At 41.7% G+C, this 27,763-nt stretch overlaps 1 protein-coding gene across 1 annotated transcript in view; it reads right to left on the bottom strand.

The window, feature by feature from the left end:
• Nucleotides 1-27,485, bottom strand: part of tsc22d1 (TSC22 domain family, member 1) — a 194,649-nt gene extending 167,164 nt beyond the window's left edge. Inside the window, exon 1 of the mRNA XM_067992524.1 lies at nucleotides 24,790-27,485. Coding sequence (XP_067848625.1) covers nucleotides 24,790-27,461 — 2,672 coding nt within the window. The 5' untranslated portion in view covers nucleotides 27,462-27,485. The remainder of the gene's footprint in view (nucleotides 1-24,789) is intronic.
• Between the last annotated feature and the right edge of the window lie 278 nt (nucleotides 27,486-27,763).

Genomic DNA, 27,763 nt, shown 5'->3' on the forward strand with positions numbered 1-27,763 from the left:
CCCCCTTAGCTTAAAAGTTCTTTAATTCAAATCATCTGATCTTTTGTTTTCAGCACCAAATTCTTAAGTGCCTTATTTGCATTACTTAATTTGAATTACTAGATAATTACATTTTTTAGTGCAAATAAAACTTGAAATATCAGGAGTACACTGTGCACAGCAGGTCGGTCAGCATCTGAACAGAATCGTTAAGTTAAAGCTTTGAATGTATTCCCAGCATTTTCTTTCCTTATTTAAAATACAAATACTGCATGACTTCAAGGACTTAATAGATGAATATATAGTAATGAGCTGGACTTGGGCATAAGGTGCATAATTTCAAACTCTGCAGATGACACAAAGCTTGGAAATGTAGTAAACAGTGAGGAGGATAGCAGACCTCAGGAGGACGTAGACAAACTGGTGAAATGTTCAGACAAATGGCAGATGAAATTTAATGCAGAGAAGTGTGAAGTGATGCATTTTGGAAGGAAAAATAAGGAGAGGCAATATAAATTAAATGGGTGGTTCACATACACAAATCTTTGAAGGCGGCAGGACAAGTTGATAAGTCTCTTAAAAAAACCATACGGGATCCATGGTTTTCTAAATAGAGGGGCATAGAGTACAAAAGCAAAGGAGTTATGGTAAACCTTTATGAATCACTGGTTAGGCTTCAGCTACAGTAATGTGTCCAATTTTGGGCATCACACTTTAGGAAGGATGTCAAGTCCTTGGAGAGGGTGCAAAGAATATTTACCAGAATGGTACTAGGGATGAGGGACTTCAGTTATATGGAAAAACTAGAGAAGCTGGAATTGTTCTCCTTAGATCAGAGATGGTTAAAGGGAGATTTAATATAGGTGTTCAAAATTCTGAAGGGATTTGATATGTGTAGATAGGGAGAAACCTGTTTCCACTGGCAGAAGGGTCAGTAACCAGAGGACACAAATTTAAGATAATTGACTAAAAAGCACAGGGGGAGGGGGGTTGCAGAAATGAGAATTTTTTTTTTTTAAAACACAGGGAGTTCTTATGATCTGGAATGCACTGCCTAAAAGGGTAGTGCATTCAAAATAGCAGATTCAATGATAACTTTCAAAAGGGATTTGGATATATACTTGAAAAGGAGAAATTTGCAGGACTATGGGAAAGACCAGGGGAGTGGGGCTGATTGGATAGCTCTTTCAAAAAGCCGGAATACACGATGGGCCAAATAGCCTCCTTCTGTTCTGTATGATTCTATGAAGAGTTCAAGCTCAGCTCCATCACAATGTAAACAAGAACTATTAATATTTGACTTTCAGGTTTATGCAGGGGACCTGGAAAATCAGATCACAACCATCATGATCATGTGACCTGGTACTATCCAAACTCAAGAAACTCCACTTGAGGGACAGGGACTATTCTGCAAGAGTTTTACCCACATCCACAATTGCTGCTTAAAACTATACCTGTTCAAAAAAAATTGCTCAAAAAATCTTGGGGCAGTCAATTCCACTTAAGTAAAAAGAGTCCATATAAACAGTTACTTTGAGTCCTACCAACTTCATATCAGATCATCTCAGCTGCTTACGCCCTTTGGAACTAAAATCCTACATCGTTGGCTCATTTACTGAGTGGCTATATTCTGCTGCTACCAATTTACAGGCCAAAACCACTCCCAGAGGAATTGCTCTTACCCAGTCTAATCTCAGACATGCAATTAATCTTGGTTGTGTTCAATCCTGCTCTGAGCAGAAGGGTCTCCTTATGTAGAGCACACTAGAAAAATATGGATTAACTCATTGAAGAAATTATTTTTCAAATGAATGTTATGTCCGCAAGTCACTTCCTGCTGTCCTGTTACTGAAGGGTTTGCAGGATTCTTGGTAGTGCAGATTATCCTTAAGCATTTAGCCTTCAGGTTTATAATGAATTCCCTGATTTCTATGAGATACTAAGTATAGCTTACGTATTCTCTCATTTACAATCCATATTATTGAAAGCACATATTTTATAAACATTGAGAACAAGAGTGCAGATGAATGCTGAAAATTAATTCCAGGTTAACAGGCAGGGATTCTCCCCATTCCTATGGATCATGAGAGAGGTCATAGTGACCTCTCAACAGAACAACATTCAAGAATGCCTCCTCTAGCTGACAGCAGCTGAAGACACAGAAAACAAAAATTTACATGCATTAGATGTGTCAATGGTATGTCCCCATCACATTTTCTCTTCATCATCCAGTGAAATGTAGAAAACTTAACATTATAGTGCTGTCCAACAGAATCAGGATGATTTATACCCAAGATTTCATACTCCAAATCATTGTTGAATTTAGTCCATAGCAACATTTCTAAATCTGTTGCTTCAGAGGACACGTGGATGGCATTGCAAGAATTGAAAGCTATTTCAGAATCCATTTCTAAGCTTTATAAAATCTCATATGCAACAATTATTTACAGGATTAGACATGTGAAAAGCAATTTACCTTTAAATGAGCAATGTACAGATGCTGCTAATGGTGGAAGAGGATGGAGGAAGAGCAGGTGGTAAAGGAGGGAGAATTGTGTTAAAATCTGGGCAAAATAGATTCTAGTCATCAAACTGAAATCCTTCCTCAGTATTGCAATGTACCCATTAATAAAGCACAGTAATCTCCAAAAGAAATGTTAGTGTTCATTTCCAGGGAAAAATGAAAAAAAGTGAAATGACAGACACCCATATGGAAGAACTTCTCTCCCCCACCTTTACAAAGATGTTCCCATTTGATACTTACAAAATGGCTTGCTCTTATTTCATCCTATCCTTTCAAGATTTAAGTTTGCAGAGGATAATGTGCTACCCCAACTGCTACCCAAACTTGAGCTCATCCAAAACTTTACTTACTCTGCCTCGCACCCTTCAACCCTGTGCTCGCTGACCTACATTGGCTCCCAGATCACTAATTCTAAAATTCTCATCCTCGTTTTCAAATCCCTCCATAGCCTCACTCCTCCCTATCTCTGTTCTCCAGCCCTACAATCCTCCAATAACTCTGTGTTCCTCCAACTCTGGCCTCTTGTGCATCCCACACTTCATTCAACCCACCACTGGCTACCATGCCTTCAACCATCTAAGCCCTAAGCTCCGGAATTCTCTCTCCGCCTCCCTCTCCTCCTTTAGGACACTTCTTAAAGCCTACCTCTTTGACTAAGTTTAATATCATCTTCTTTACCTCAGTGTCAATATTTCTATGATTACGCTTCTGTGAAGCACCTTGGGAGGTGGACTTGGGTTAGTGAGGGGAAAAACTGTCCAGGTTAACGCAACTGATCGCTAACCAGCTACCCTTACTGAAATAATCAAATAGTCTGCTGTCATCACTAAGAGTCACATGAATTATGGTCACTTGCACAAGGTACCAAGGCTGACCAGCACCCGTAAACCCTATCCCAGCATGCAGTGAATGCCTTCAGATGAGGACAGGAAGGAATAAAAAAAATCTGGGAAAAAATGGAGTTTATAGAAATAGTACACAGTGGCAATGATCAAATACACTATTAGGTATGATGGCGTTTGTGCTCCTAAGGTGGGAGTTTGAAAACAGCATCAGTCCAAAGCTGAACAGTGGAGAGTTTTGTGTGATCATCTTTGAAGGATCAGGGAATAGTTACATGAGTCGCCACGCCATGCTCTCTCATGCACTGACAGCAAGGAGTATGAGTGTAAAACACAGGTTAAGTCTATCAGGGGACGTTACAATTAAAATCCCAGTAATGAGGATGCTAAGCAAACTCTGTAAAATCACACCAATGACTCTCCATTAACTTACAGTGAAGCTCCTGTGAACTTTTCCAAGACCATATTCAGTCTTCATGTGAAGCAGGGCAGATATTTGGACCTAATGTAATTCAGTTGCCATTTTAAAAAGGTCACATATTCAATCTTATTTCTTTATAAAATATTTTGAATTGATATTTATAAATAGCAAACCTCTTAACAATTCAAGAAGCAAAGAAGTAGAATTGGTTGGACCATAGGAGTTTCGTTGTACACAGATCCAAGATTTTTAATATATTATGCATATTCTATACATAGTAATCACTTACCCACTGGCTGGGTAACATTATCAGCAATGCTGGAGTGATACAAACATACAAAACTGACAGGCAGGAAAAGATTAGCTGGTCCATCATGCCGGTCCTTTACAGTCACATTGCTAAAGCATCATGTCCCACAGGATGCACTGCAGCAACGCGCCAAGGCTTCTTCGACACCACCTCCCAAGCCCGCGACCTCTACCACCTAGAAGGGCAAGGGCAGCAGGCGAAAGGGACCACCACCTGAACATTCCCCTCCAAGTCACATACCATCCCAACTTGGAAAATATATCTCTGTTCCTTCATTGTCACTGGGTCAAAATCCTGGAACTCCCTACCTAACAGCACTGTGGGAGAACCTTCACCACATGGACTGCAGCAGTTCAAGGCGGCGGCTCCCCACCACCTTCTCAAGGGCAATTAGGGATGGGCAAATAAATGCTGGCCTTGCCAGCGACGCCCATATCCCATGAGTGAATAAAAAAAAAACACCCAATGTTCCCCACCTACCAACAGCCATGTAATCTTCTGTGAAGCACTAAACAGATTTAAAAATCCAGCGGCCAGTTAGAGTTATTTTATGATCAAAAATAAAGAATAAATCATGGAATTACACATTGCTTCGCATACTCTTTCGCTACAACAAGTCAATGGAAAGTTTTTGAAACCAAAATTATACTATAAAATGTCTTACATTGTAATTTTTTAATCCGTTCTTAACTCTCAAAGCATGTACCAATAATTCAGTTAAAATGCCAGTTTTCCCTGACAGCATTCAAAACTTCACTGTGCACAAAACAGGTTAGTGAAGCTTGGAAATTTATCCCAGAGTCCTTATATGTAACAACGTCACCTCTGCAAAAGATTAAGTATTTCAACAGAAATAAGTAGCACAACCACTTGTGAGTAGTTTATCCTTTTGAGGACTGCAGTGGGCACTCCAGTAAAACTGGATACAAGAATGCCTATGTAAACAGAAAGGTGATAATATTTAGATATTTTCACTTCAATATTTATCCTTTTTTAGAAAATCATTCCAGATGAAAATACAGATTAAAAGTTTTAATCCATTAGTTATCAAAAACACAGCAGAAAAGACTAGCCAATCCACCATCAAAGCAGTCTATACAGACAGGATGTAATGCATTATATGTACATTTGATAGTCATTGAGATCTTGTTCTACTTAAGACTGCTGACAGTTTCAAAAACAGAAGGCTGTACTGAAATGTAGTTTTAGTCTACTAAGTGGACACTGCATTCAAAGCAAGGTCAGCATATTACAACATATAGATTTATTACTTCAGTAGAAACTAAAAGAGCATTTCAAATCAGGAAAGCTGTACCATTTCTATAACTGGTATGCAATTAGTATCAAAATAATTTTTTTCAAGAAAATATACAATTACAACATATCCAACAACGAACTATTGATTAAAAATGTTTTGAGGAAGTCTGTTCCAATAGTCCATGGTAATGAGCCAAATTGTTAAACATTCTAACTATCTAAACATTTGATCATAGACTGTGCATTTCAATACTTTCTTATTGCAGACAATCTACGGAGTAAAATGGGGTATGGATTCCAAGCTAGGGTGATACGGAAGGACACAGTAAAGACATTTTAGCCCTTTATACTTGTGCAGCATGACTTGATTTGGTACGATTCATAAAATTCACCAGGCCATGGCAATACTACTGCCTGAAGCAACATTGGTCATGAATGTTGTTTTTTTGGAACTTCATACATGATTGTACAAACTGACCTTAATCTTAGCCTTCTGCTCTATACATAAACCAGATCTTTAAACTTTCTGCAAGATTGAAAAACACAAACAGTTGTGCTCTCCTCGCCTACCAATAAATGCTAATTACCAAAATACAGAACTAAGAATGTAAAAGTCAAATGATCAAAATGGTTCTCTGCATTCCAAAAGCACCTCATGAGAAACAAGACTTCTTCGAAAACAAAAATCAATGAGCTCTTCCCCTCCCCCGTTCACTGTACATGTGTTATTTGCAATAGTGTCATTTTTTTTCTGGTCAGTCAGGTGCTTGACAACACGAATCCCAGCACCATGCTCAAGTGTCAGCTTTGCTCAGTGATACGAGCCTTGCCTCAGTCAGCAAGTCATGTGTTCAATTCCCAGGTTTGAGCACAAATGTAGGCCAATACTTCAGTGCAGTGCTGAGGAAATGCTGCATTCTCAGAGGTGCTGTCTTTTGAATGAAACATTAACCAGATGCCTGCTCAGATGGACATAAAGAATCCCATGGTACTACTTGAAGATCAGCAGGGAATTTGTTCCAGTGCCCTAGCCAACATTTATCCCTCAGCAAACATCAAAAACAGATCAGCTGTTCATTTATCTCATTGATGTAGGGGAGCCCTTGCTGTGCATAAATTGGCTCCTGAGTTTGCCTACAACTGTAACTGCACTTCAAAATAATTCACTGGCTATGTAGCATTTTGGGATGTCCTAATGACATGAAAAGTGCTATATAAATGCAAGGTCCATCTCTCTTTCCAAGAATCTCCGAACCAAGCTACTGAGAATTCCACACAGTTGGAGTTTCTATTTACCACATATGGAAAGCACATTTTCTCGCCATAGGAACACATACTTGCCCAAGTCCAAAGAGCCAAAGCTTTCGAACTGCCAAGTATGCGAAGGGGTACTGCTGGAGTTTAACCAGCTAAAACCATGCAGCATAGTGCACAGGTGAGCTTCCAGTTGCCCGTCCAGCTAGGATCACCCTAACAGTTAGATTATAGGCCTGTAAGGTAATCTGCAGTAGAATGGGAAGAACTCCATTCTTACATGATGGATCTCCCTCTGCATTAATGAACCAAGTTGGCTGGTCAATTCTCAATAGCTTGGGTTTCTAGGAACCTGTCTGACTCAGCAGATTACCAAGTCTGCCACAAAGAACAGACTCGGTTCTAATCTTTCATCATCAGGCACATTAATTTAGAGCCAACTCAGCCCTACTTCCCACTATCCCCAAGGAGGACAATCACTTGTTGGTAAAATGCTTGCTAGGTGTACAACAGATACCAGGAATTCCTCAAGCAACCCAGCTCACCATAAAATGAGAGAGGGCATTCATTCATTCTCCCAAACACAAAACAAATACAACACTCCACTTAACAATGCTCCCACTTAAGATGAGAAATTTGGGCAACTGCTTCCCTCTCTGCAACCCAATTATGGCAGGCAGCCAATCTTGGGTACATCAATGTGCAACCCCATCACCAACCTTCAGGTGACACTTTCCAGAAGCTGGTGGCCACAGCCTCAGAATCATTACAACGTGATGTACTTCCTTTAAGCAATGTACTTGAAACTAATAGCCAGTCTGTAGGTTCACATTCAAACCATTGTGCAGAATAACAATGGTCACTTTGTACAAAGTAGCCTATTTTTGACAGTATGTTGCTGTTCTAACTTCCTTCTGCCTTTTTGTAAAAAAAATGCAAACCTACTTAAAAGGTTACTGATGCCATGCTCGTGTTACTCAAACTGCCAAAGGCAATGTAGTTATCATGAACATGAAGATTATACAGGATCTTAGAACAGTATCATTAGTTAACGTTACAAAATAAATGCCAACATAACTGGCATTAGCAACATTATTCAACTTCGCAACTTTGCTCAAATTTTAATCGAAATTCAAGACACGTACAGGGTCACAGGCATCACACACACTGTTGACAGGAAGGAAAATAGGCAAGCAGAAGTTGGCCATTTTACTGGTGCGTCGACATTGACACCAGCAGGTGGATCTAACAATTTCAGAACTCATAATTAGGTAGGGTTATTGTGATAAATCGAACTTATATTTTAAGATAAATGTACCCTCCATCTCCAATACAAATGCAGTGTTATTTAAATGTTACAAATTACTCCAGAAACTAGGCCTTGCCAAAAAGGTAGGGTAATCAAATCTTTAGATGGCCCAAAAAAGAATCATCAGGAAGTGAGACGCTGGGAGGTACTTTTAACCTAACGCAGGGCGGGAAACTCACAGGATCGGGTAGACGCCAGTTTTACACCCCACCCAATATTACACTCCATTGACTTCAACAGAGTGTAAAATCGGGTGGGGTGTAATACCACCGTTGTACCCGATCTCGTTAGTTCCAAACAGAATTGTTAGGTTAAAACTGCCCCACTGTATTTTTCTGCCACCCCCCAATTTTCTCCTCTCATGCAGGAGTACAGTCCCTCACCCATGAGCCCATTCTTGACATGCAAGCCCAAACAGCAAGCTACAGCAAACTATTTTTTGACCGCAAGGGCACAGTTGCACCCAATATGGTTTTCAGATGTCTACATGAATGCACTTTCCAGCAAAACGTATTGCTTAACAATCAGGAGGCACGAATTTGGCACGTTTTTGCACCACTCTTGCCCAAGGGTCCCGAGGCCAATTGGCCTTTCTCTTTACAGCTAATTGATGCTGATCTGCAGTTCTCAATGCAGCAGACACTAGAACTCCTGAACGAGTCTACACTAAATGTTCTTGACACAAGAAACCAGATTATTGTAATATACATAGGTGTTACAAATCTTCAAATTTGTGCAGTTTTATTTTTAGAGAACCGATACTATAGAATATACATTACACTGAGTCACAACTGTACACATAAATAAAAGCAGGGGAGTTAGCAGGTAGCACACACGACTTTAAAAACTTTCATATTTGGGAATTGGGTTAAGATCCAGCCTAGTAGATGAGGTGCTAGCTAGTCTCTTCCACCTCAAAGAACTGTGTGTGAAAAAGCTGTGGAGCAGTCTCAATGAATTCCTGGTGAGTTCAGGGCCCCAAAAGAAAACTGCCTACAATCCAGCATTAAAAAGCAAACTGGTTCAGCCACAGGATAACTGATTTGATGACAAACACATCACTGGGATAACATCTACTCTACATTTGGCCCTTGCTATATCTGACCTGAAAATGCTTGATGCTGACGGTGTGTGCCTAAAGTCCAAAGTGAAAGTGTTCCACTACCCAGTGCTGAAAACCTCTCAACTTTGACCACAACAATCACAATTTAGACAGACAAACAAGGGCACAAAACAGTCATCTGCGTTCAGGTAATATTTACTATACGAGCAGAATACCATAAGTCTCAGTTAGAATACCTTGCAGTAGCCAAATCCCCATTATTCTCTATTTAAATCACACGCTGGGCTATTTCTTCAGTTAATGTCTGTACAGTGCATGCATTCAATATATATTCCTTGGTTTCAAGCTGTGAAATGCACACCACAAGATCCTGAAACCTGAATAACAATCATGCATGAAAATACATTTGGTAAGTGGGCACAAAATGATTTTTACTAGGATGTTAATGCATGCACTTGCATCATAAAATTACATCTTCTATCCAAGTCAGTACAAATTCATAACTTCCTATTGAAAATGGTGGCAATTTCAGAGAAAAAAATTGTAGAGAATGATATTTATCCATTGACTGAAGTTGATCTTACAGGAAACTTATCCAAAAATGAAACCTTAGTCAAATTCAAGTCTAACATAGAATAACAAAAGTGAAGGTAAAGTGAAATTAAATTTTTATATAAAATTAACCAAATTCAAAAATACATACTTTTAATTAACTTCCAAGACTATTTAGGAGCACAAAGGACATTGAAAAACTCTATCCAATTAAATTTAATACGCTCAATGGTGTAATGTCACCCGTGCCTTCATTTCTGTCTAGGATACTCAAGTTTCTGACTGCTCATGAGTGCCTTCCCATATTTCAGTGATGTCAACCTAAGCTGGCATCAACAACTGCTGCAGCATCTTTCAACAGCTATTAATCTCAAGATCAAAAATTGTACAAAGTATCTGATCCTCTCCTAGACCTCCCAAAAAAAACCATCAAGATCATCTTGGTGGATTCAAGCTTCAAAAGGAATATTGATGCCTGCACCAGGAAGCACGAGCTCACTACTTCCAGACACCAAGCAAGCTCATCAGTAAGCAGGCAGTCTGACCGAGGCCATGAACGTAGCCTTCTGCACATGCACACGTCACAATTTGTAGATAAAGCACTTATAAGAAAGTCTAAATATGCATATTTATCTTTGAAAACGCCATGAATTCAGATAGCGGATGCACCTATACATGAAGGGAATCTCTACTCCAAAATCCTTCGCTTTGAAATTTAAAAAAAGTTGTGACAACAAGCGATATCATGGGACCACTGAGCATCAGATGCTGACGGAGCAAACAACTGATGTTATGGAAGCACGTTATGGAGCGGGCCTGATTACGAGGCATGGAAAAATTGAGATGCAACCACTTAAAAGGTAAAGTGGTGGCATTCAGGGGAAGGTAGAAGGGCGAAGTTTTGATATTAAATTTTTTTTTTGTCTGTTTAATTTTCAAATATTTATCAGCCTTTCTAAAGACTACATATGATCAGGGTGAAAGAGGCGCAAAAAAATGGCAGGAGGAGCACCTGCCTTGCCACATACGCATTTTCCAAGGGCTTAGTACAACAACCCACTGTCACAACATTTACTAACACCCAGGGTGGACTTCAGGTAGGGTAGGTGGCAGCCGTCATCGACATCATCTATTTTGGGAAATGCAACAGTGCGGTAATATTGGGCAGCTGTGTCATGCAATTCCAGGCGATACTGACAGATGTATTGGGCACCTGTTTGATTCATGAGAGTAGATTAGCTGATATTGCAGTGCTAGTCGCCAAAGGGCCACAGCAAGACAGTTGAGGGAAGTGATGCTTCTATGCTGCAACTTGTTTGCAGGTGTGCTTGCTGTAGATGGCAATACTCTGCAACTGACATCTGTCATCTACAGGAAGCAGAGGCAGTTGTCCTCAGTCACTGAAAGCGAAGTGTACCAAAGTCTGCATATGTGGTCTAAGGTCTGCTGATCTCCAGCATGCTATCATATTGTACCACCTAAACCACAAAATACTGGCACTTGAAAAACATGAGTAAAAAAAATTGCCCCCCTAAAGTTTTTCTAATATGGATAAAATTGAATCAAAAATGTTAAAAATCTGTAATAACTGCAACAATGCACTGACAATATACTACAAGCATTCATTAAAAAAAACTTTTGCCGCTTTATGAACTCCTGTGCCCATGGAGCTTCTGCTGCTGCCAGTCCAAATGGCACTGAAGAGAAAAAAAAAATGCAAAATTGGCACAAATACTGCATTATGGTGCTATGTCCTCTAAAAATATTTTTGCATGAAATCTAGGGTGTTAATGAGCCTTGCCCATAACTGGTGGGGCACAAGCCCTCAACATCACAGGCACTTCCCCACCATTCTGTCCCAGATAATGGTGGGGAGGACAGAACGTGTAGCATATCAGTACAAGAGCACAACAACCACACCCCTCCCCACCCCCAGCAATACTTTCCCTATTGGAGGAAAGGCCCAGTGTGAACAGCAGAGCCAATGGAGCATTACTCAGTGCTGATAGCTAAGGTAAATTTGGCACTGAAATTTCAAACAAGAAGCCTTATTAACATTTCAGTTTTAGACAGGAAGGCTGGTGTGCTGACCACAGGCTTGATATGCTTCAACATATTTCCCAAAACCAGCTTCATTATGCATACTAAAAAGCAGATGTTTCAAGAGCCACTTAACTAGAAAAAGGCAACAGATCATCCAAACATCACCTTCAACATAAATAACCATCCCATCACTGGAAGCTCCAAATTGAGTCCTAACCACACTCCTTGAGAAAGATAGGGGCACATACCGCTCTGCGATGCATAAGATCAAGCTGCTAATCGCATTTGCTGAAATGTCACCTAAAATCTGTGGTTAGCTACTAACATTTCCAAACAGCTGAATCAAAATCAGTTACAAGAAAACTAAACATAACTGACGAATAAGTGGCTACCATTGCTCATCCATTTTAATTGTTCTTATTAACTTAGTTTTGTCCCATCTGAGCAGAAAACAGCAAACAGGAACGGATAAAAGTTGGAGTGTGACAACTACTAATCAGTATTTCTACTGTCAATTGCATCAAAGCTCATGGAAACCAGTGAATGAAAAGCTCATACAACACCTGAATCATAACCTATCAGAGTAAAATTGTCTCTATTGTGTGCTGTACAAGAGATGTGATAGACTGAAGACAGTCACCCAAGCCATGTTGAGAAGCTGGCCTTTTATGGTACACAACAAACTTTTGACCAGAGTACACATCTTTCTCACAGAATATAAGCATCAAGCCATGGACATTCACTTTATCATAACACTTGATCAGGTAATTGCATTTGCCCCTCTATTTTCCTCGTGTTTAATGAATAACCCAAGGGATGTTATCAAAAGTAATTCAGTTCTCTTTGCCAATGATACCACTTTGTCACTGCATACAGAAAAACACACACAATTAGGCAGTGAACAAAACTTATGCCAGTCTCACACCTCAACATTGTGTATATTAAAAAAAATGTACTCATCTATTTTGAAACAAGGAGACAAAGCCAGTCAGATTTTTAGTTTTTGCACTTAAGCAACTCCATAGGTGATCAACCAGTTGATCCAAAAAGACCTGCATTAATCAGCTACTAAGCTTCACCACTTCTCCTGCAAACAAATCTTCCTCCCTGATAGAAACGTCGTCGCCTGTTCCAAGTTCAAAGGCAGGTTATAATTGTCACTTGTTGCAGTATGTAGCAGACCGCGGGAAATCTACAATTCGCCAATTGATACCCCACTACAATTGCTTTTCTATACTTCCAGCCACTACCAGGGTCAAATATGAGAGACATTCGTCCCCATTAGTCATCTGTTGCTGCACCCTATTATGCTACCTAGTATCCACACATCAAATGCAAACGGCATATTAAATTAATAAGTGATATAATTTCCAAAGGGAGGTGAAGTTCCAAATCTTTGATTTCTGTTTAGTGCATTGAGCTCTGAAGCTCTGTGAGGCAACCTATACTTTTCAGTGCATGATTTACTCTTCCAATCTCAACGTTGCTTCTCCATAACATCTAGTAGTTGCTGTGGCAAACAGCATTTTGTAATGATGCTATTCCACGTGAACAAAACTGGAACAAGCTTGCATCAGACCCCTATTGCTGAAACATCTCTCAGTTAGCTGCACCGCGAAGCAACTATCTCCTTATTTTAAGATATTTTAGGAAAGAAGTAGAAGCTTTTGTTTGGTAGCACAACATATTAATTCTTCATTAAACTGTGCGAGACAGAGACAGCAACAGCGAGGGACAGGGAGACACACAAGAGACAGATCGACACGAGACACAAAGAAAGAGGGACAGAAAGTGAGAAAGGTGCATTATATAGCATCTTATCACATCCTCAGAACATCCCAAAGCACTACTTTTAAAGTGTAGTCACAGTTATTCTGTAGGTCAAGTGGCAGCCAGTTTGCACACATCAAGTGCCCACGAACAGCAATGAGATGAATGACCAGTTAATGTATTTTGGTGGTGTTGGTTGAGGGATGAATGCTGCCCAGGACACTAGGAGAACTCCATTCTCCGCTTCGGATCCTTTATATCCACCTGAGCAGGCAGACAAGGCCGCGGTTCAATGTCTCATCCAAAAGATGGCACCTCAGACAGTGCAGCACTCCCTTGGTATTGCACCCCGTGTCCACTGTCCTCAAGTCAGAAGTATTAAATATCTGCTTTTCTTTTACATTTTGGTATAAACATTTCCCATTTTGCACAGCTTATAGTTTGAGCAAAAGCTGTTCTGCCTTCACCTTGGTCAGCAGCATCAAAGGTCGTAAAATCAGATGATTGAACAGCTGGTTTGTTGACTGGTGTTGTTGAAGTGCTTCTACTAAAAATGATGATTGCAATAAAGAACCTTTCAAAGGACTATTACAATTTACGTATATTGCAAAGTATTTTCTGTTACAAACATTACTCATTTTACAGCAATCACATGGACTCCTGTTATACACAGGCATGCAAAGATTTGGACACAAAACACAGTGTAAGATTGCACTACTTTTAAATGTCTATTTTGTGCACAAATTGAGTTCAATGTTTAGAGATTGAAGCAGCAGTTTCCAACTTCCACAGTCATAAGCTGAAGCAGCTATGTTTTATTTGGAGGGAGGGGTTACAGCAAGAAGCAGAGGAAAAAAGTGTAACCCTCAACCGATTGTTAAGGTACTAAATTGTGTCCAGCAGCAAGGGATATTGCACAGTTTGTATAATTTAATATTTTCTCTACAATGACAGGCAGCATCAAGTACAAACCTGTGTCACTTACTAAGTTCCTGGGTGATGGTGTATATAGAGAGATGATGTTGAAGATGCAGCTAACGAGGCACTTCAACTCCTTTTTGGCGCTACATTTTGTGAAGACATTTGTGTTCATTAAGCTATTTTATATGTTCCTTCCAAAATTGTTTTTGCCGTTTAAGCTGAAGTTTCCTGCTTACCCGCGTCACTCTATTTTGACCTAAAAAAAGCACAATTTTGCTCACAGTTCATTTCATCAGATTTCCTGACCCTCACTCAGGTAAAAATAGAACATTCAGAGGGTCTCCTTAGTACCCAATATGTTAAAGGCAGCACAGTGCTATGACAGCTGAAAAAACAATTGCCTGCAGTTCAAAACTCACTGGAGATCAGTGTTATTGTATACAAATACCAAACTTTGAGATCAGAATTTAAACAATCATTCAACACCAATAAACCTGGCAGGAAATAAAAGTGCCATTTTCACTGAAGCATGCATACTTACCTACTTCAGTCACAAAAATAAAACCACAGATGAGGTTTATAAAACACTAGAAAGTGGTTACAAGCTTTGCCCAAAGAGAAGCTATTTTTAAACTTAGAACTCAAAAAATCTGCAGGCCATTGCACATGCACCATCCTTACTACACAACCACCAGCTCTAAACAAAAATCTGATGCTTGCTTCTCTATACTATCAGGTGCTCCACTGAAATATTGCAGGGTGAGACCAATTAATGTGAAAAGAAAAATCCTGATTCTCAGCAAGCACATATTACGCAGAAGTATGCACTACAATACCAATAAACCTACTCAATCAATGTATCTCCTGAAAATACAGTGCTGAGAGCACAAAAAGTGCAAAGCTTCAACCAAAATGTAAGCCACTGTCAATTTATTTTAATAAGAAAACAAAAAGTTTCACATTGTTTTCAGCAGCCAGTCACATGCCACTGATCTCCATTTGAACTGTACAAAATGTCTCACCAGTAAACCAACTTTCATGTCAATGCCACCTTCAACTACAAAACAATAAGGCATAGGCACAAGACTACCAAATGTTGAAAGTACTTTTGATTAGCACTCCAACGACAGGCAGATGCAATAAAAAGGAGAGCGCGACAGTCAGAGCTCATGAGTTTCATTTGTACCAACAGCAAGATAGAAGTATTCTGCTATAACTGAAGAGATTTATTTGTTAAGTCCCCAAAAAGGTACCTATAGGCACTGTTATACTACTGCTGGGGGCCAATGGAAAAGTGATATCCAATTTGTGTACCTTTGAACTTCATTCTCAACATGGACCAGAAGCGTGGAGTTCACCTATGTTATATTATAGCATGCGGTTAACCAAACACAATCAATGTAAAAGCAAAGGCACCTTGAGAAATCCAAGGATTATTACTAAAGCCACAGAACCAAAAGCTAATAGATTATTGCTGTCCTGCAGGAAAATCCACTGGTCTGTCAATGAAAGGTGGTTTCTTGGATGCAGTATACAAAAAAAAGCTGCTGTACATGATAACACATTAACAACAGGCCTTTTTAGTGTGCAACATGTTTACATTTGACCATCACTAGCCCACTGCTAAATAAACTACATTTTATGCAGCAGCCCAGTTATGGTCATGCTTGGGACGACAGTCATTCAGAGGTTTTTGGCAAATCAAAACTTTTCCATATTCTATGATAAAATGCTACGCCCAGAGTCAAATTCAGGTGGTGAATGTTCACCTGCATGTGCACACAGCTTAGAAGCTTGTAAGATATTGAAGTGTTAAGAGTACAGTGTGCAGGTTCAAACGTGAAGAATGGCCACTTGGGTGTCAAGGTCGGTACATGGCAACACCATCTTCAGATGATGATGGAAGAAAATTGAGGGGGAAAGTAAGGGAAGAGTTCAGGGTTAACAGTGCATTAGTGCTTAAGCGACTATTCAACTGGCCTGATGCAAACTTTACCCTAAAGTGGTTAGGATAACATCAGATGTAAACTTCTGCAGCACAAAGTGCCAACTCTGATACTGACACTTGGTAATTTCAGAGACAAGCTAACCAACAATCTGTTGGTAATCCAACTAATTTAGGAGCAGAACTCAGTAACACCAGAAATCATGCAGAAAAATTGATAGAACGTTAACCTTTTGGGGGGAAAGAAGGGATGGAGGACATTGGCAGAAAAAGGAAATATAGCAACTGTACAAGTTTCTTCATTCAGTGAACACACAATAAATTCTTGGGCTCTCTCTCCTATAAGTTATATACTACAAAGGAGTTGACCACATTCTAAAGCGATCATACATTCACGTGAAGGGAAGGTTGGAACAACCGTTTAAAAAAATATTAAGTGTGTGAACCATATGTTCTTGAAATTCTTAGAGGGCTTGACATGGTAGATGCTGGAGAGTCTAGAACTAGGGATCATAGTCTCAAGATAAGGGACCCGGTTGAAGAAAAATTTCTTCACTCATAGCATTGTGAACCTTTGGAATTCTCTACCCCAGAGGACTGTGGATGCTCAGTCGTTCAATATATTGAAGACTGAGATCGATAGACTTTCGGACACTAAGGGAATCAAGGAATACGGGGATTGGGTGGGAGAGTGGAGTTGAGGTAGAAGATCATCCATGATCTTATTGAATGGCGGAGCAGGCTCGAGGGGCCGTATGGCCTACTCCTGCTCCTATTTCTTAAGTACGTTGTACCAATTGATGAGTTTATGCTTATAGTTACTGCAGAGTTTTCAACAGCATGTAATAGATCCCATTTTGATTTATTTCCAATCTCTTCCATTAAAATTTGGCTAAATTATCCTTTTTTTAAAACCTTTTTTTAATGCCTACCATTACTGACAATTTTACAACACCAAGTTATAGTCCAGCAATTTTATTTTAAATTCACAAGCTTTCGGAGGCTTCCTCCTTCCTCAGGTGAACGTTGTTGGAAATGAAATCCTCGAAATGAAATCGCATTTATAAATCACAGAACAATGCTTGGTGATTACAGACAGTTTTTTCAACTGCCCGTTGAAAAAACTGTCTGTAATCACCAAGCATTGTTCTGTGATTTATAAATGCGATTTCATTTCGAGGATTTCATTTCCAACAACGTTCACCTGAGGAAGGAGGAAGCCTCCGAAAGCTTGTGAATTTAAAATAAAATTGCTGGACTATAACTTGATGTTGTAAAATTGTTTACAATTGTCAACCCCAGTCCATCACCGGCATCTCCACATCATACCATTACTGAGGCATTAATTACATCCATCTGCTGGAGAAACCACAGATTATTGGAGGTGGGTGAAGTCCAGTATATGGATGTGTTGTGCAGCATGTTATTGGGCATTTAATTGAAGCACACCCAATTGTTTGAGCTTTAAGGATTTATAATATACTGAAAGACTTCCAATGTCATTGTCCACAGCTAGTCACGGATCTGAAGTACAGTTTTGGATACTTACCATGCTACTGCTGTAGTCTAAACGCAACAACTAATTATCACAGCAACAAATCAAATTTACTAAAATGATATCTCATGCTAACTAAAAGTAACCATTTTACACTTCACTGATATGGAGATACACTGGGTCTCAGGTATATTTGTAATACTATTTACCTACTACAAAATCTGTTTAGGATGCAAGTAGCTGTTTTTCCCCTCGGCAAAAACTCTCTCGACCTCTCTGCGGCCTTTGACAGGGTTAACAATACCATCCTCCTCCACTTCCCAGCAGAGAGGGACTACCCTCACCTGGTTCCAATATAAACTATCCAATCGTAGCCAGAAAATCTCCTGCAATGGCTTGTCGTCTTGCCCCCGCAACGTTACTTCTGGAGTCTACGAAGGATCTAGCCTTGGACCCCTTCTCTTCCTCCTTTACATGCTGCACCTCAGCAACATCATCCAAGACATGGCATCAGGTTCCACATGTATGCTGATGACAACTAGCTCTACTTCTCAACCACTCAACTGCCTCTGTGCTGTCAGACATCCAGTTCAGGGTGTACCTCAATTTTCTCCAGTTAAACATTGGGAAGACTGAAGCCATAGTCTTCAGCCCCTGCCACAAACTTCATACCCTTGGCTCCTATTCCAACGCCAGCCACTGTCTCAGATGAAACCTATTCACAACCTTGGCATCCTATTTCACCCCAAACTGAGCTTCCAATACTATATCTTCTTCGTCACAAAGATTTTTCACCTCCAGACTTGACTATTCCATACTTTCCTAGCCAGACCCCCATCCTCTACCCTCCATAAACTAAACTTCAGCCCCTCCAAAACTCTGCTGCTTGCATCTTAGCCCGCACAAAATTCCACTCACCCATCACCTCTGTGCATGCTGATCCACATTGGTTCCCAGTCCTCCAACTTAAAATTCTCACCTTCGCGTTCAAATCCCTTCACAGTCTCACCCCTATCTCTAACCTCCTTCGGCCCCCAGAACTCTGCGTTCCTCCAATTCTGGCCTCTTACGCATCCCCCACCACTGGCAGCCGTGCCTTCAGCCGTCTAGGACCTAAGCTCTGGAAGCTCTCAAAAAAGATCGTAGTCTCTCCACCTCCCTCCCCTCCTTCAAGACCCCCCCCTTGACCCTAACTCTTTGACCAAGCTTTTAGTCACCCATCCTAAGTATCATCTTCTTTGGCTCAATGTCATTTTTTGTCTGATTACGCTTCTGCGAAGCACAGAGGCATCTTCCTATGTTAAAGGTGCTATATAAATGCGAGTTGTAGTTGTTAGCCCACCTCGCCCAGTGGATTTGCAATATTTTCCTAACCTGCCCTGCTTGTACCCCAAAAACTCTCTTTTCAGACATTTACATGACTATGAAAGGCATGTTTCTCCACTTACAATAAATGGATTTGTAGTCCGTGAAGGTGTCGGTATAGCACTGCAAGAGGAAGCTTATCTCCATTAAATCTCCAGTGACCAGAACTTTGAATATGATCCAGGACTGGCTGACTGTCTGACTCTGGCCAACATGTCCAAGTTCAGCATTAACGAGCCCAAAACATTCCTTTGCCATGCCAGCACAAACATCAGTCTCCCTCAGTGATGCAAGAAAAAAAAAACACTCCTATCCTAGACTCCAACTCAATTTTTATTTAATGGCTTAAACTGTACAGAACCCTTCATTTATGATGTCACTTGTCCCACCAGCACTTACATTTCACTACCTTGTGAAAAACATAGCACCCATGGCACTGTAGTTCCACAGAAGGTGAAAACTACAACTCCCATAACATTTCTCAGAGAATTTGTCAAAGGGCCTAAAAATCCCAACCCATCAATGGTCAAGTGAAATTTCCAACTCTGGGACAAACATAACCTCAGGCCCCAGTTGAGGGGCTCTGGAAACAAACTAACAATATGAAATACCCCAATGGATCAATGGTTATAAAAGATTACTATGTTGACAATTATATTCCTGTAATGTGATAAATACTGTACAGAATAATGTAGCCCAGATGGAATGTAAACAGAGAGAGCTGAATAAGAATAAATTGATCTCAGTTTTACTTGATCATCTTCCAGATCAGGGAGAAATCACAGTTTTGCTTCCTCTTTGAAGTTTTAACTTGAATACCCACCTCCTTCATATCAAATTGAGGTGTCTACAACAATAGAAATTACACAAGCTATTGGAAGGAATAGGTTTGATGGGTCAAATGCCCTTTTCTTTGTTCCATGTTCATGCTGCAGTATGTATTACGCGTACACATGAAGTTATGAGTGTATCTGATAGAAATTCTCCTCTAACCTTCAACAGGCTACATTGCCTTTTTTTCTCCAAAACATTGTTCCCACCCCCTAAATATTCCTTGTGGGAAGCAACCAGCCTTCAAAGGCATCCCAAGATCTGGAAGCCTGTGCACTATTTGAAATGCAAATGTGCTTTCACATGACTATATTGCAGATTAACAGTGGCATAAAAGGATGAGAAAAACAATCTTGTGAATAATGATTTATATGCCATAGAAAGAGACAGGCAGGCAGAGACAGACAGACAGAGCAAGCAAGCACTGAAACAGCACTATTCAAAGTCACAAATGACGTCCGCCAGTGACAGAGCAGTGCATTTTCCCTCTTTGCAGCCTTTGACATGGTCAACCATCCTCCTCCAATGCCTTTCCTCCACTATCGATCTCAGTGGGACTGCCTTCGCTTGGTTCCAACTCTTACCTATCAAACTGTAGCCAGCGTTCTCTTTCTGCCCCCGTATTGATACCGCTTGAGTCCTCCAAGGATTTAACCTTAACATCCGCTCCTTCCTCATTTACATGCTATCCCTTGGTGACATCATCCAAACACATAGGGTCTGCTTCCCCATGTACCCTGGCGATACCCAACTCTACCTCTCCCAACCCCTGCACTGTCTGTGTTGTCAGACTGTTTTCCCAACATCCAGCCTTGGATGAGTCAGAATTTCCATCAGTTAAACATCAGGAAGATCAAAGCAATCGTCTTCAGCCCCCACTCCATACCCTTGCCACAGATTCCAGCTCCCACCCCGACCACTGTATCAGATTGGAAGACTGTTGCCTTATTTGACCCCAAGCTGAGCTTCCAGCCCCATATCCTCTCCATCACAAAGACTGTCTACTTACACCTCCGTAACATCTCCCGCCATCAGCCCATCTGCTGCAGAAACCCTCATCTGTGCCTTTTTTCACCTCCAGATTTGACCATTCCAATGCTTTCCTCCATGCTCTGTATGTAAACTTCAGCTCATTCAAAACTCTGCTGCACATATCCTAACCCATACCAAGTCCACTCACCATTGCTCCTGTCCTTACTGCTCCACATCCTCCAATGTCGCCAATTCAAAATTATCATCATGATGTTTAAATCCCTTCATGGCCTCGCTCTTCCCAATCTCTAACTTCCTCCAACCTTCCCAGAATTATCTGTTCATCTGACTCTGGCCTCTTGTGAATCACTCCCCACTTCGCCCATTGGCGGCTGAGCCTTTAGCCATCTAGGCCCTACGCTCTGCAATTCTCTCTTGAAGCCCCTCCACCTCACCCTCCTCCAAATCCATCTTTTCGACCGTACCCTTTTCAAAGTGATCAATCTCCACATTACCAGCCTAAATCAACCTGCAGTCCAAGACCCTGCCATCCCAGGACTCTAAATCCTTCCCGGGCTGAACTGCTAGTCCCTCCTTCATAGTCAGAAACAACATTTATGAATCTTTGTAAGCTAAGAACCCCACATCTTGAGGGAAGTGGCGGAAAGTAGTTAGTGATAGAGAAAAAGTGTTTGAGGTAATACAGAAATACATGCAGAGGAGAGGGAATTGCGGGGAGGTGGGGGAGGGGAAAAAGGGGAGGAGACATGCAGAAAAAGGGAGACATATCGGCATTACAGAGACAAGAGAAAGAGACTCAGTTGAAAATAGAGAGACAAAGCGGAAGAGAAAAAGAATCTGACATTCAAGGGAGAGTTATAGGCAAAGATTATTTTTTGTTCATGAACACCAGAGAAGATCAACAAGTATTTTAAAAATTTACATTGTAAAAGATTCTGCTCAAGGCAAGTAGCAAATATGCAAGTGATATCTTTATAGGTCAAAATTTTTTTAAATGACGGATGCAACAAGAATTTACGCAAAAAATCCTGCAGTACGTCAAATTAGGCTCATCTGTTTCTTTTAAGTGACCCTTGCTGCTTAAAATACAAAAATGATAATGTAATGTATCTAGATATTTGCCTTCGCAAAACCTCGCATGTTCTAGTTTCATTCGCGAATTGCACGTTTGATGATCTCATCGAGTTCCAAGTTTCATTGACAGTTTAATCTCCTAACGCTCCCCACCCCTGCATCCCATCACTGCATAACTGTTAGAAACATTATAAAGGTTCTGCCTCCTTAACTTTCACCCCCACTAGCTGCAAAATTACAGGTATCTAAACTTTAAAATCTGTCAGGAACTTACAACAAGAGAAACAAAATGCCCATTTCTTGGGCACAGTTATTAGTAACACCAAAGATTTTCTTTAGGGGGTTGTGAATTAAATGCAGCCCTCCACATTATTTTATGCAACATCTTTAAATTCTTAGGGTGAAGGCAAATATCTAGACACTTAAGATTTGACTAGGACAACTCTAACAAGATTTTAACAAAAAAAAGCTTCCATCCTCCCAAAGCCATCCAAAGGAAATAAGTTCCTATCAAAAAAAGATTGATCATTTCAAATACAGTATCGTTCCAAGCCATCCCATAGCAGGCAAAAGTGGAAAACATCATAGTAAATTCATGTGCTACAGGTTTTAGTGTTTTGTCAACAAAGAGAGAGTGTATGCACTTACATCGGACCTTTAAGTCTCGGAGACAACAGATAAAATAGCGTTTGCAAAAATGGGGTTGGGGGTTGGGGGGTGGGGGGGGGGGGGGGGGGGGGGGGGAGAATTGCAGGGACCCCATTATCGCCTGTTTCAATTTTCAAGAAATAGCGCAATAAAGCTTTACCTGCATCTTCCAAAGCAACGTTGTACCCTGTATCTGCATTCACATCATACAACTTAATCCCCCCCCCGCCACCGCCCTCATCTCCGTCCCTGCCCTCCTCTCCTCTCCTGGGCAGTGATTTATGCTGGAGCAGAATTCTGTAGGCACCAGCAGCCTTCCAGCACCTCGTTCATTGTTCAAGTGAATCTAAGAAATGGGAGGGGGGCATCATAACCCTGTCATATTCTGCGTCCCTTGCACACTTTCCAGCAGGGATGACTAAACGGAAATAGGAGCTGGAAAACCTGGGTGATTCTCCCAGTTTCTCTAGCCCAGTGACACCAGAGTTAACTCTGCCTTAACCACTGCCCAGTTAAGATCCATTAACTCAAGGTTAACTAAAGATCAAATCATCCTGGCTCAGTACCATATCCCACAGTGTGTATACTTGGTAAACAGAAGGGAAGGGGACTTACAACTATTTCTTTACTTTCTGAAAGACAATCTGCAGTCTTTCTTTCGCAATAGAACGAAGGATACAAGTTTCCACATACAAAATGCATAAGATGTACTTATATTTTACCCCCAACCCACATTTTCTAATGCAAGAACTGCATTTTATATGGAAAAATAACATGTCTATATATGCAAAAAAGTATCCCTCCATGTCATATCAAACTTGCTTCGACATAAAATAGTACAAGTCTTTGGGGGGGAAAATTACAGTAAACATTGCAATGTTTTAGTTTTTAAATTCAGATCGATACATCAATGATTTTTTGCAAATACTTTAAGTAGAACAAAAAATGCATTTTCAGCAACTTAAACATGGAAAATGGAACAGAAACGGGTAATTCATAAAAACAAAGGAAAAGATTGCATTCATATTCTAGGAGCTTTCACTTCACACTATCTTTGGCAGTCATCTTTTTATCTGAATCCATCAACCATCTGTTAAGCATTTGTATAAACTTTGGCACAAGGCACCAGTTCTGCAGCAGCTCCATGCCAATCACCAATGAAAGGGGAGGCAGAACCAAGCCCCCTGTTCAGAATGCTATAGCATTACACTATTCCATAGCAATGTAGGGCAGGCAAGCCAAACAACTGGCTGATTCAGTGTGCAACGTTCAGCTCATATTCTACATGGGTCAAATGTCACTTCTAAACTATTTTCATGAGTATTGTTTCTGCAAGGCAACTCTTTTTTAAAAATCCTTATTTCATAACTAATGAGGCAGAAAAAATTCTTCACAAATTGGCAACTAAAAAAGTGCACCCTTCCATGGCAACATTCTGTCATTCAAATTCAAGTTAATATGACTGGGTATCATCCAGTGGCACAACACCTCTCATTGAACAATGTGGAATTATTTCTTTAAGAGCTTAATTATTCCCAAATAGGAATACTTCAGCTATGCACAAGATCTCTCAATGGGTCCTGCAATTTTTCAGTTAATTTTCTCCCTTTTCCTCTCCTGAACCATCAACTACAACAGGGCTGGGCATCTGACAAAACACTAATAGTTACAAAATAAGATCGGTACAGTGAAGGAAAAATTACAAGTCTTTCTTCTGGCTGTTTAAATTCTTACTGATGTAAATTAAATGTCCATGTTTTGACTATCTTGCAGAAGATTTTATAATCCCATTCTTTCTTTTGCAGTCTATAGACTGTTAGTCTTATTTAACTGCAGTATTTTGAGTTTACTTTTATCTAGTAATGGTTAGTTTAATTTAAGAAAAGTTTTGTCTACAGAAGAGTGAAAGAAGCCATTTTGACTTGTGATATCAGTGTCCAATTGGAGAACTCTGAAGAAAACTATTTTTGAAGAAAAACAAATGCAGTTGGAATTATCAATGTGAAAACATATTACTGCCTGGAATATGTAAAAGGCAGCCACAATTTGAAGAATTAAATGTGCAAAATGCAACAAATGCTAAACCACGGTAGTTTCCTGTAGAGAAAGTTTTTTTATATGCAAACATGGAGCTTACACTTCTTAAAAAAAAATAGAACACACGCAATGGGCTATGTCAAAGCCTACTCTTACCTGTCATCTTCACCATCCACAGGTTGCATGGACAGTGGCAAGGTCTTTAAAGGAAGTAGCGATGCAGGAGCAGGTAGGTTGGCGCTGCTGGCAATTTCCTGGACCAGAGCAGAAGCTGCACTCAGCACGCTTTCTCCAATAGCTACCTGAGGTACATTCATCGCTGGTTGGTCGGCAGATCGACGGGAATCTTCCACTGAATTCAATAGTGACTGGATGGGAGCTGGGTACTGGGCAGAACCTGGTACCATTTGCTGTTGTCCTTGTGCCACAGAGAGGCTTACATTTGTTGATATGGAAGGCTGGCTGGCATTCTGGATCAAACTACCATTCTGCACAACAGGAGTCTGCGTAGTGGTTTGTTGTGGAACAGCATTTGCAGGTGCAGCAGGTATGCTGGTCGATACATTAGATCCAACACTGGGCAGGTTGGCAGCAACAGTAGATGGTGTAGAACTTATTCCAGTTATCTGTTGATTGTTCACATTTTGAATAACACACTCAACTCCTTGACCTTGAGGTTGTGATGACAACTGTTGTTTCTGTGGTGCCATAGTTACTTGCTGCACAAGCCCTAATGCACTGCCCTGCTGCTGTACCATCCCACTCTGCAAAGGCTGTCCTACTTGCTGTGCTGGGCCAGGTTGAGGAGCACTTGGCTGCAAGCCGGTTGGTGCTGACTGGTTAATAGGTGGTGAACAAGACTGCTGTAACAAAGAGATTGTATTCCCTTGTTGACCCGTTGCCAGCTGCCCATTGGCAGCACCAGCAGGTGGCATCATTGCTGAAACATGTCCCACAGGCTGACTTGGTGCCAGTCCAGATTGTGCTTGTGCTAATACAGGTTGTGCTTGGCCTTGAACAATTTGCAGTTGGCCTGATGGCACGGCTGATCCTATCCCACCACTGCTCTGCTGCATGGCTTGTGCAGAGGGCTGCATTTGAGGGTGCTGCACATATTCTGTAATGACAGCATTTGTATTTGATGACATAATATGCTGTGTTGTCATCTGTGAAGCTGGCTGTTGCTGAGGATACGATAGTTGCTGTGGCTGGGGCACAGCTGACATGGTCTGCGAAGGCTGTTGTTGCTGAGAATATGGTAACTGCTGTTGAATTGGAGCTTGTTGAACACTAGTTACATTACTGATATTTGTTCGGCCAGAGAGGGGAGCACTTGGCTTCTGCTGAGAATGCATAACCTCTTGTGAATGCAACTGAATTTGTGTAAGATGTGGCTGGGAAACACTTTGTGGCAGAGGACCACCGCTGCTAAAATCCAACTGCTGATTACCCAGTGCTTGAAAGGCCTGTTGCTGAGGTGCAGAAACCAACCCTGGTTCCCCATTACCAGCATTTTCTACATAATAGCCGACTGCACTCAAAGTACTGCTGACTGAACTCCCTCTGCTTGTACTCTCCCGATCCACATTTGCATCAGCAGCAGCTTGCTTTACAATTTCCACCGTCCTGTTCACAGACGTGCCTTCAGTGAGAACAGTGGCATTTTCCTTGTCATAAAATTCGGTGCAAACCCACCGACCCTTCTTGTACGGTTCAGTACTAGAATCCAGTTTCACAACTCTAAATCTGGAACTGCCAGCTGCAGGCTGCTGGCTTACTGCAGGCACTTGGCCTCCTGCTGCACTCGTAGAAATTGCACTATTAGAAGAAGCCCCAATAACACTGGTAGTACCACCAATAGCATTAGTGCCGCCACTTGTCCCAGCAACGTTGATGTTTACATTACTACTAACACCGCTCGTTCCACCAACAGCACTGGCATTACCATTACCTGGGGTAGTAATGTTGGGCATCAATGGCACAGGAGTACCAACTGAGCTGCTCATTAATCCAGACATAGGTGCACTGATGCCATTTTTTTCAGTACTAGTGGTAACATTTGCAGAAAGGATTCCTCCTCCTGAAGGAACAGCAGCAACCATCCCAGGCCCTGCCACCATCGCAGGGTGATGGTGGTGGTGATGATGATGGTGATGATGAGGGTGATGGTGGTGGTGTGGATGGAGGCCATGGATGCTCCCATTAAATAAAGTTGTCTGGTGCTGAGGCAGGCGAGGCTGATTCGGAGACAGGGCGCAAGGGGTTTCCGCATCCCCGACATTGTTTAAAGTTTCCTCGGAAGAGCTCCGCTCCGGCTCATAGTCGGTGGCCCTGGAGACATCCAGAATCTCGGAGGACGAGAGGTCCTCAGTGTGAGACTCGTCCATATCGTCGTAGCTCTCGGTATCCTCGGCGATGCTGTTGTTAGAGCCGGCGTTGTTTTGCGCCGGGGTCACGCTGGTGATCTGAAAGCCGCTCTTCTTCTTCATCTGTGCCCCGGCCATGGACACCGGCGACGGAGGAGGAGGATGGAGGCTGAGACTCTGCGGCGGATGCGGCCCGGCGGCGGAGGAGGCGGCGGCGGCGGGAGCCGGCACAGAACTGGGGTTAGGGATAGGGCTAGGGCCAGGGCCAGGCAAAACCGCGGGTGAGCGCATGGTAGCCGGCGGGACGTCCTCTGGGTGCGGGCGCCCGGGAGAGGCGCCCATCAGACTGGTGAGCGAGGCCGAGGAAGCAGCGGCTGCCGCGCCGGCCGTGTTGCTGCTCCGCCGCGGATAGAGCGGGTGCGCCATCTTCCTGTCCGCCGCGCTTTCCGACTGGTGCATCATCGCATTTAAAATTAAAAGAAGAATATCCCCCCCACCCCCTCCGCCGCCCCCCCTACCCTACCCTACCCTATAAACACACACAACAATCACACACCCCGAGACCCGGCTCCGCTCGGAACCGACCCGACTGCGGCAAACCAGCCAAGTTCAATCGGGGGGCCGGGGATGTGAGCTCGGCCGGCCGGCGTCTGCTCTGAACCCACCCCCTTCCTCTCTCTCTCTCTCTCTCTCACACACACACACTCGCGGGCTGACTGCGCGCTGCCCTCTTTTCAAATGAGACGCCTCCTCCCCCTCTCCTC

This window comes from Heptranchias perlo, chromosome 11 (genome assembly GCF_035084215.1).
Source record: "Heptranchias perlo isolate sHepPer1 chromosome 11, sHepPer1.hap1, whole genome shotgun sequence".
Classification (NCBI taxonomy): domain Eukaryota; kingdom Metazoa; phylum Chordata; class Chondrichthyes; order Hexanchiformes; family Hexanchidae; genus Heptranchias; species Heptranchias perlo.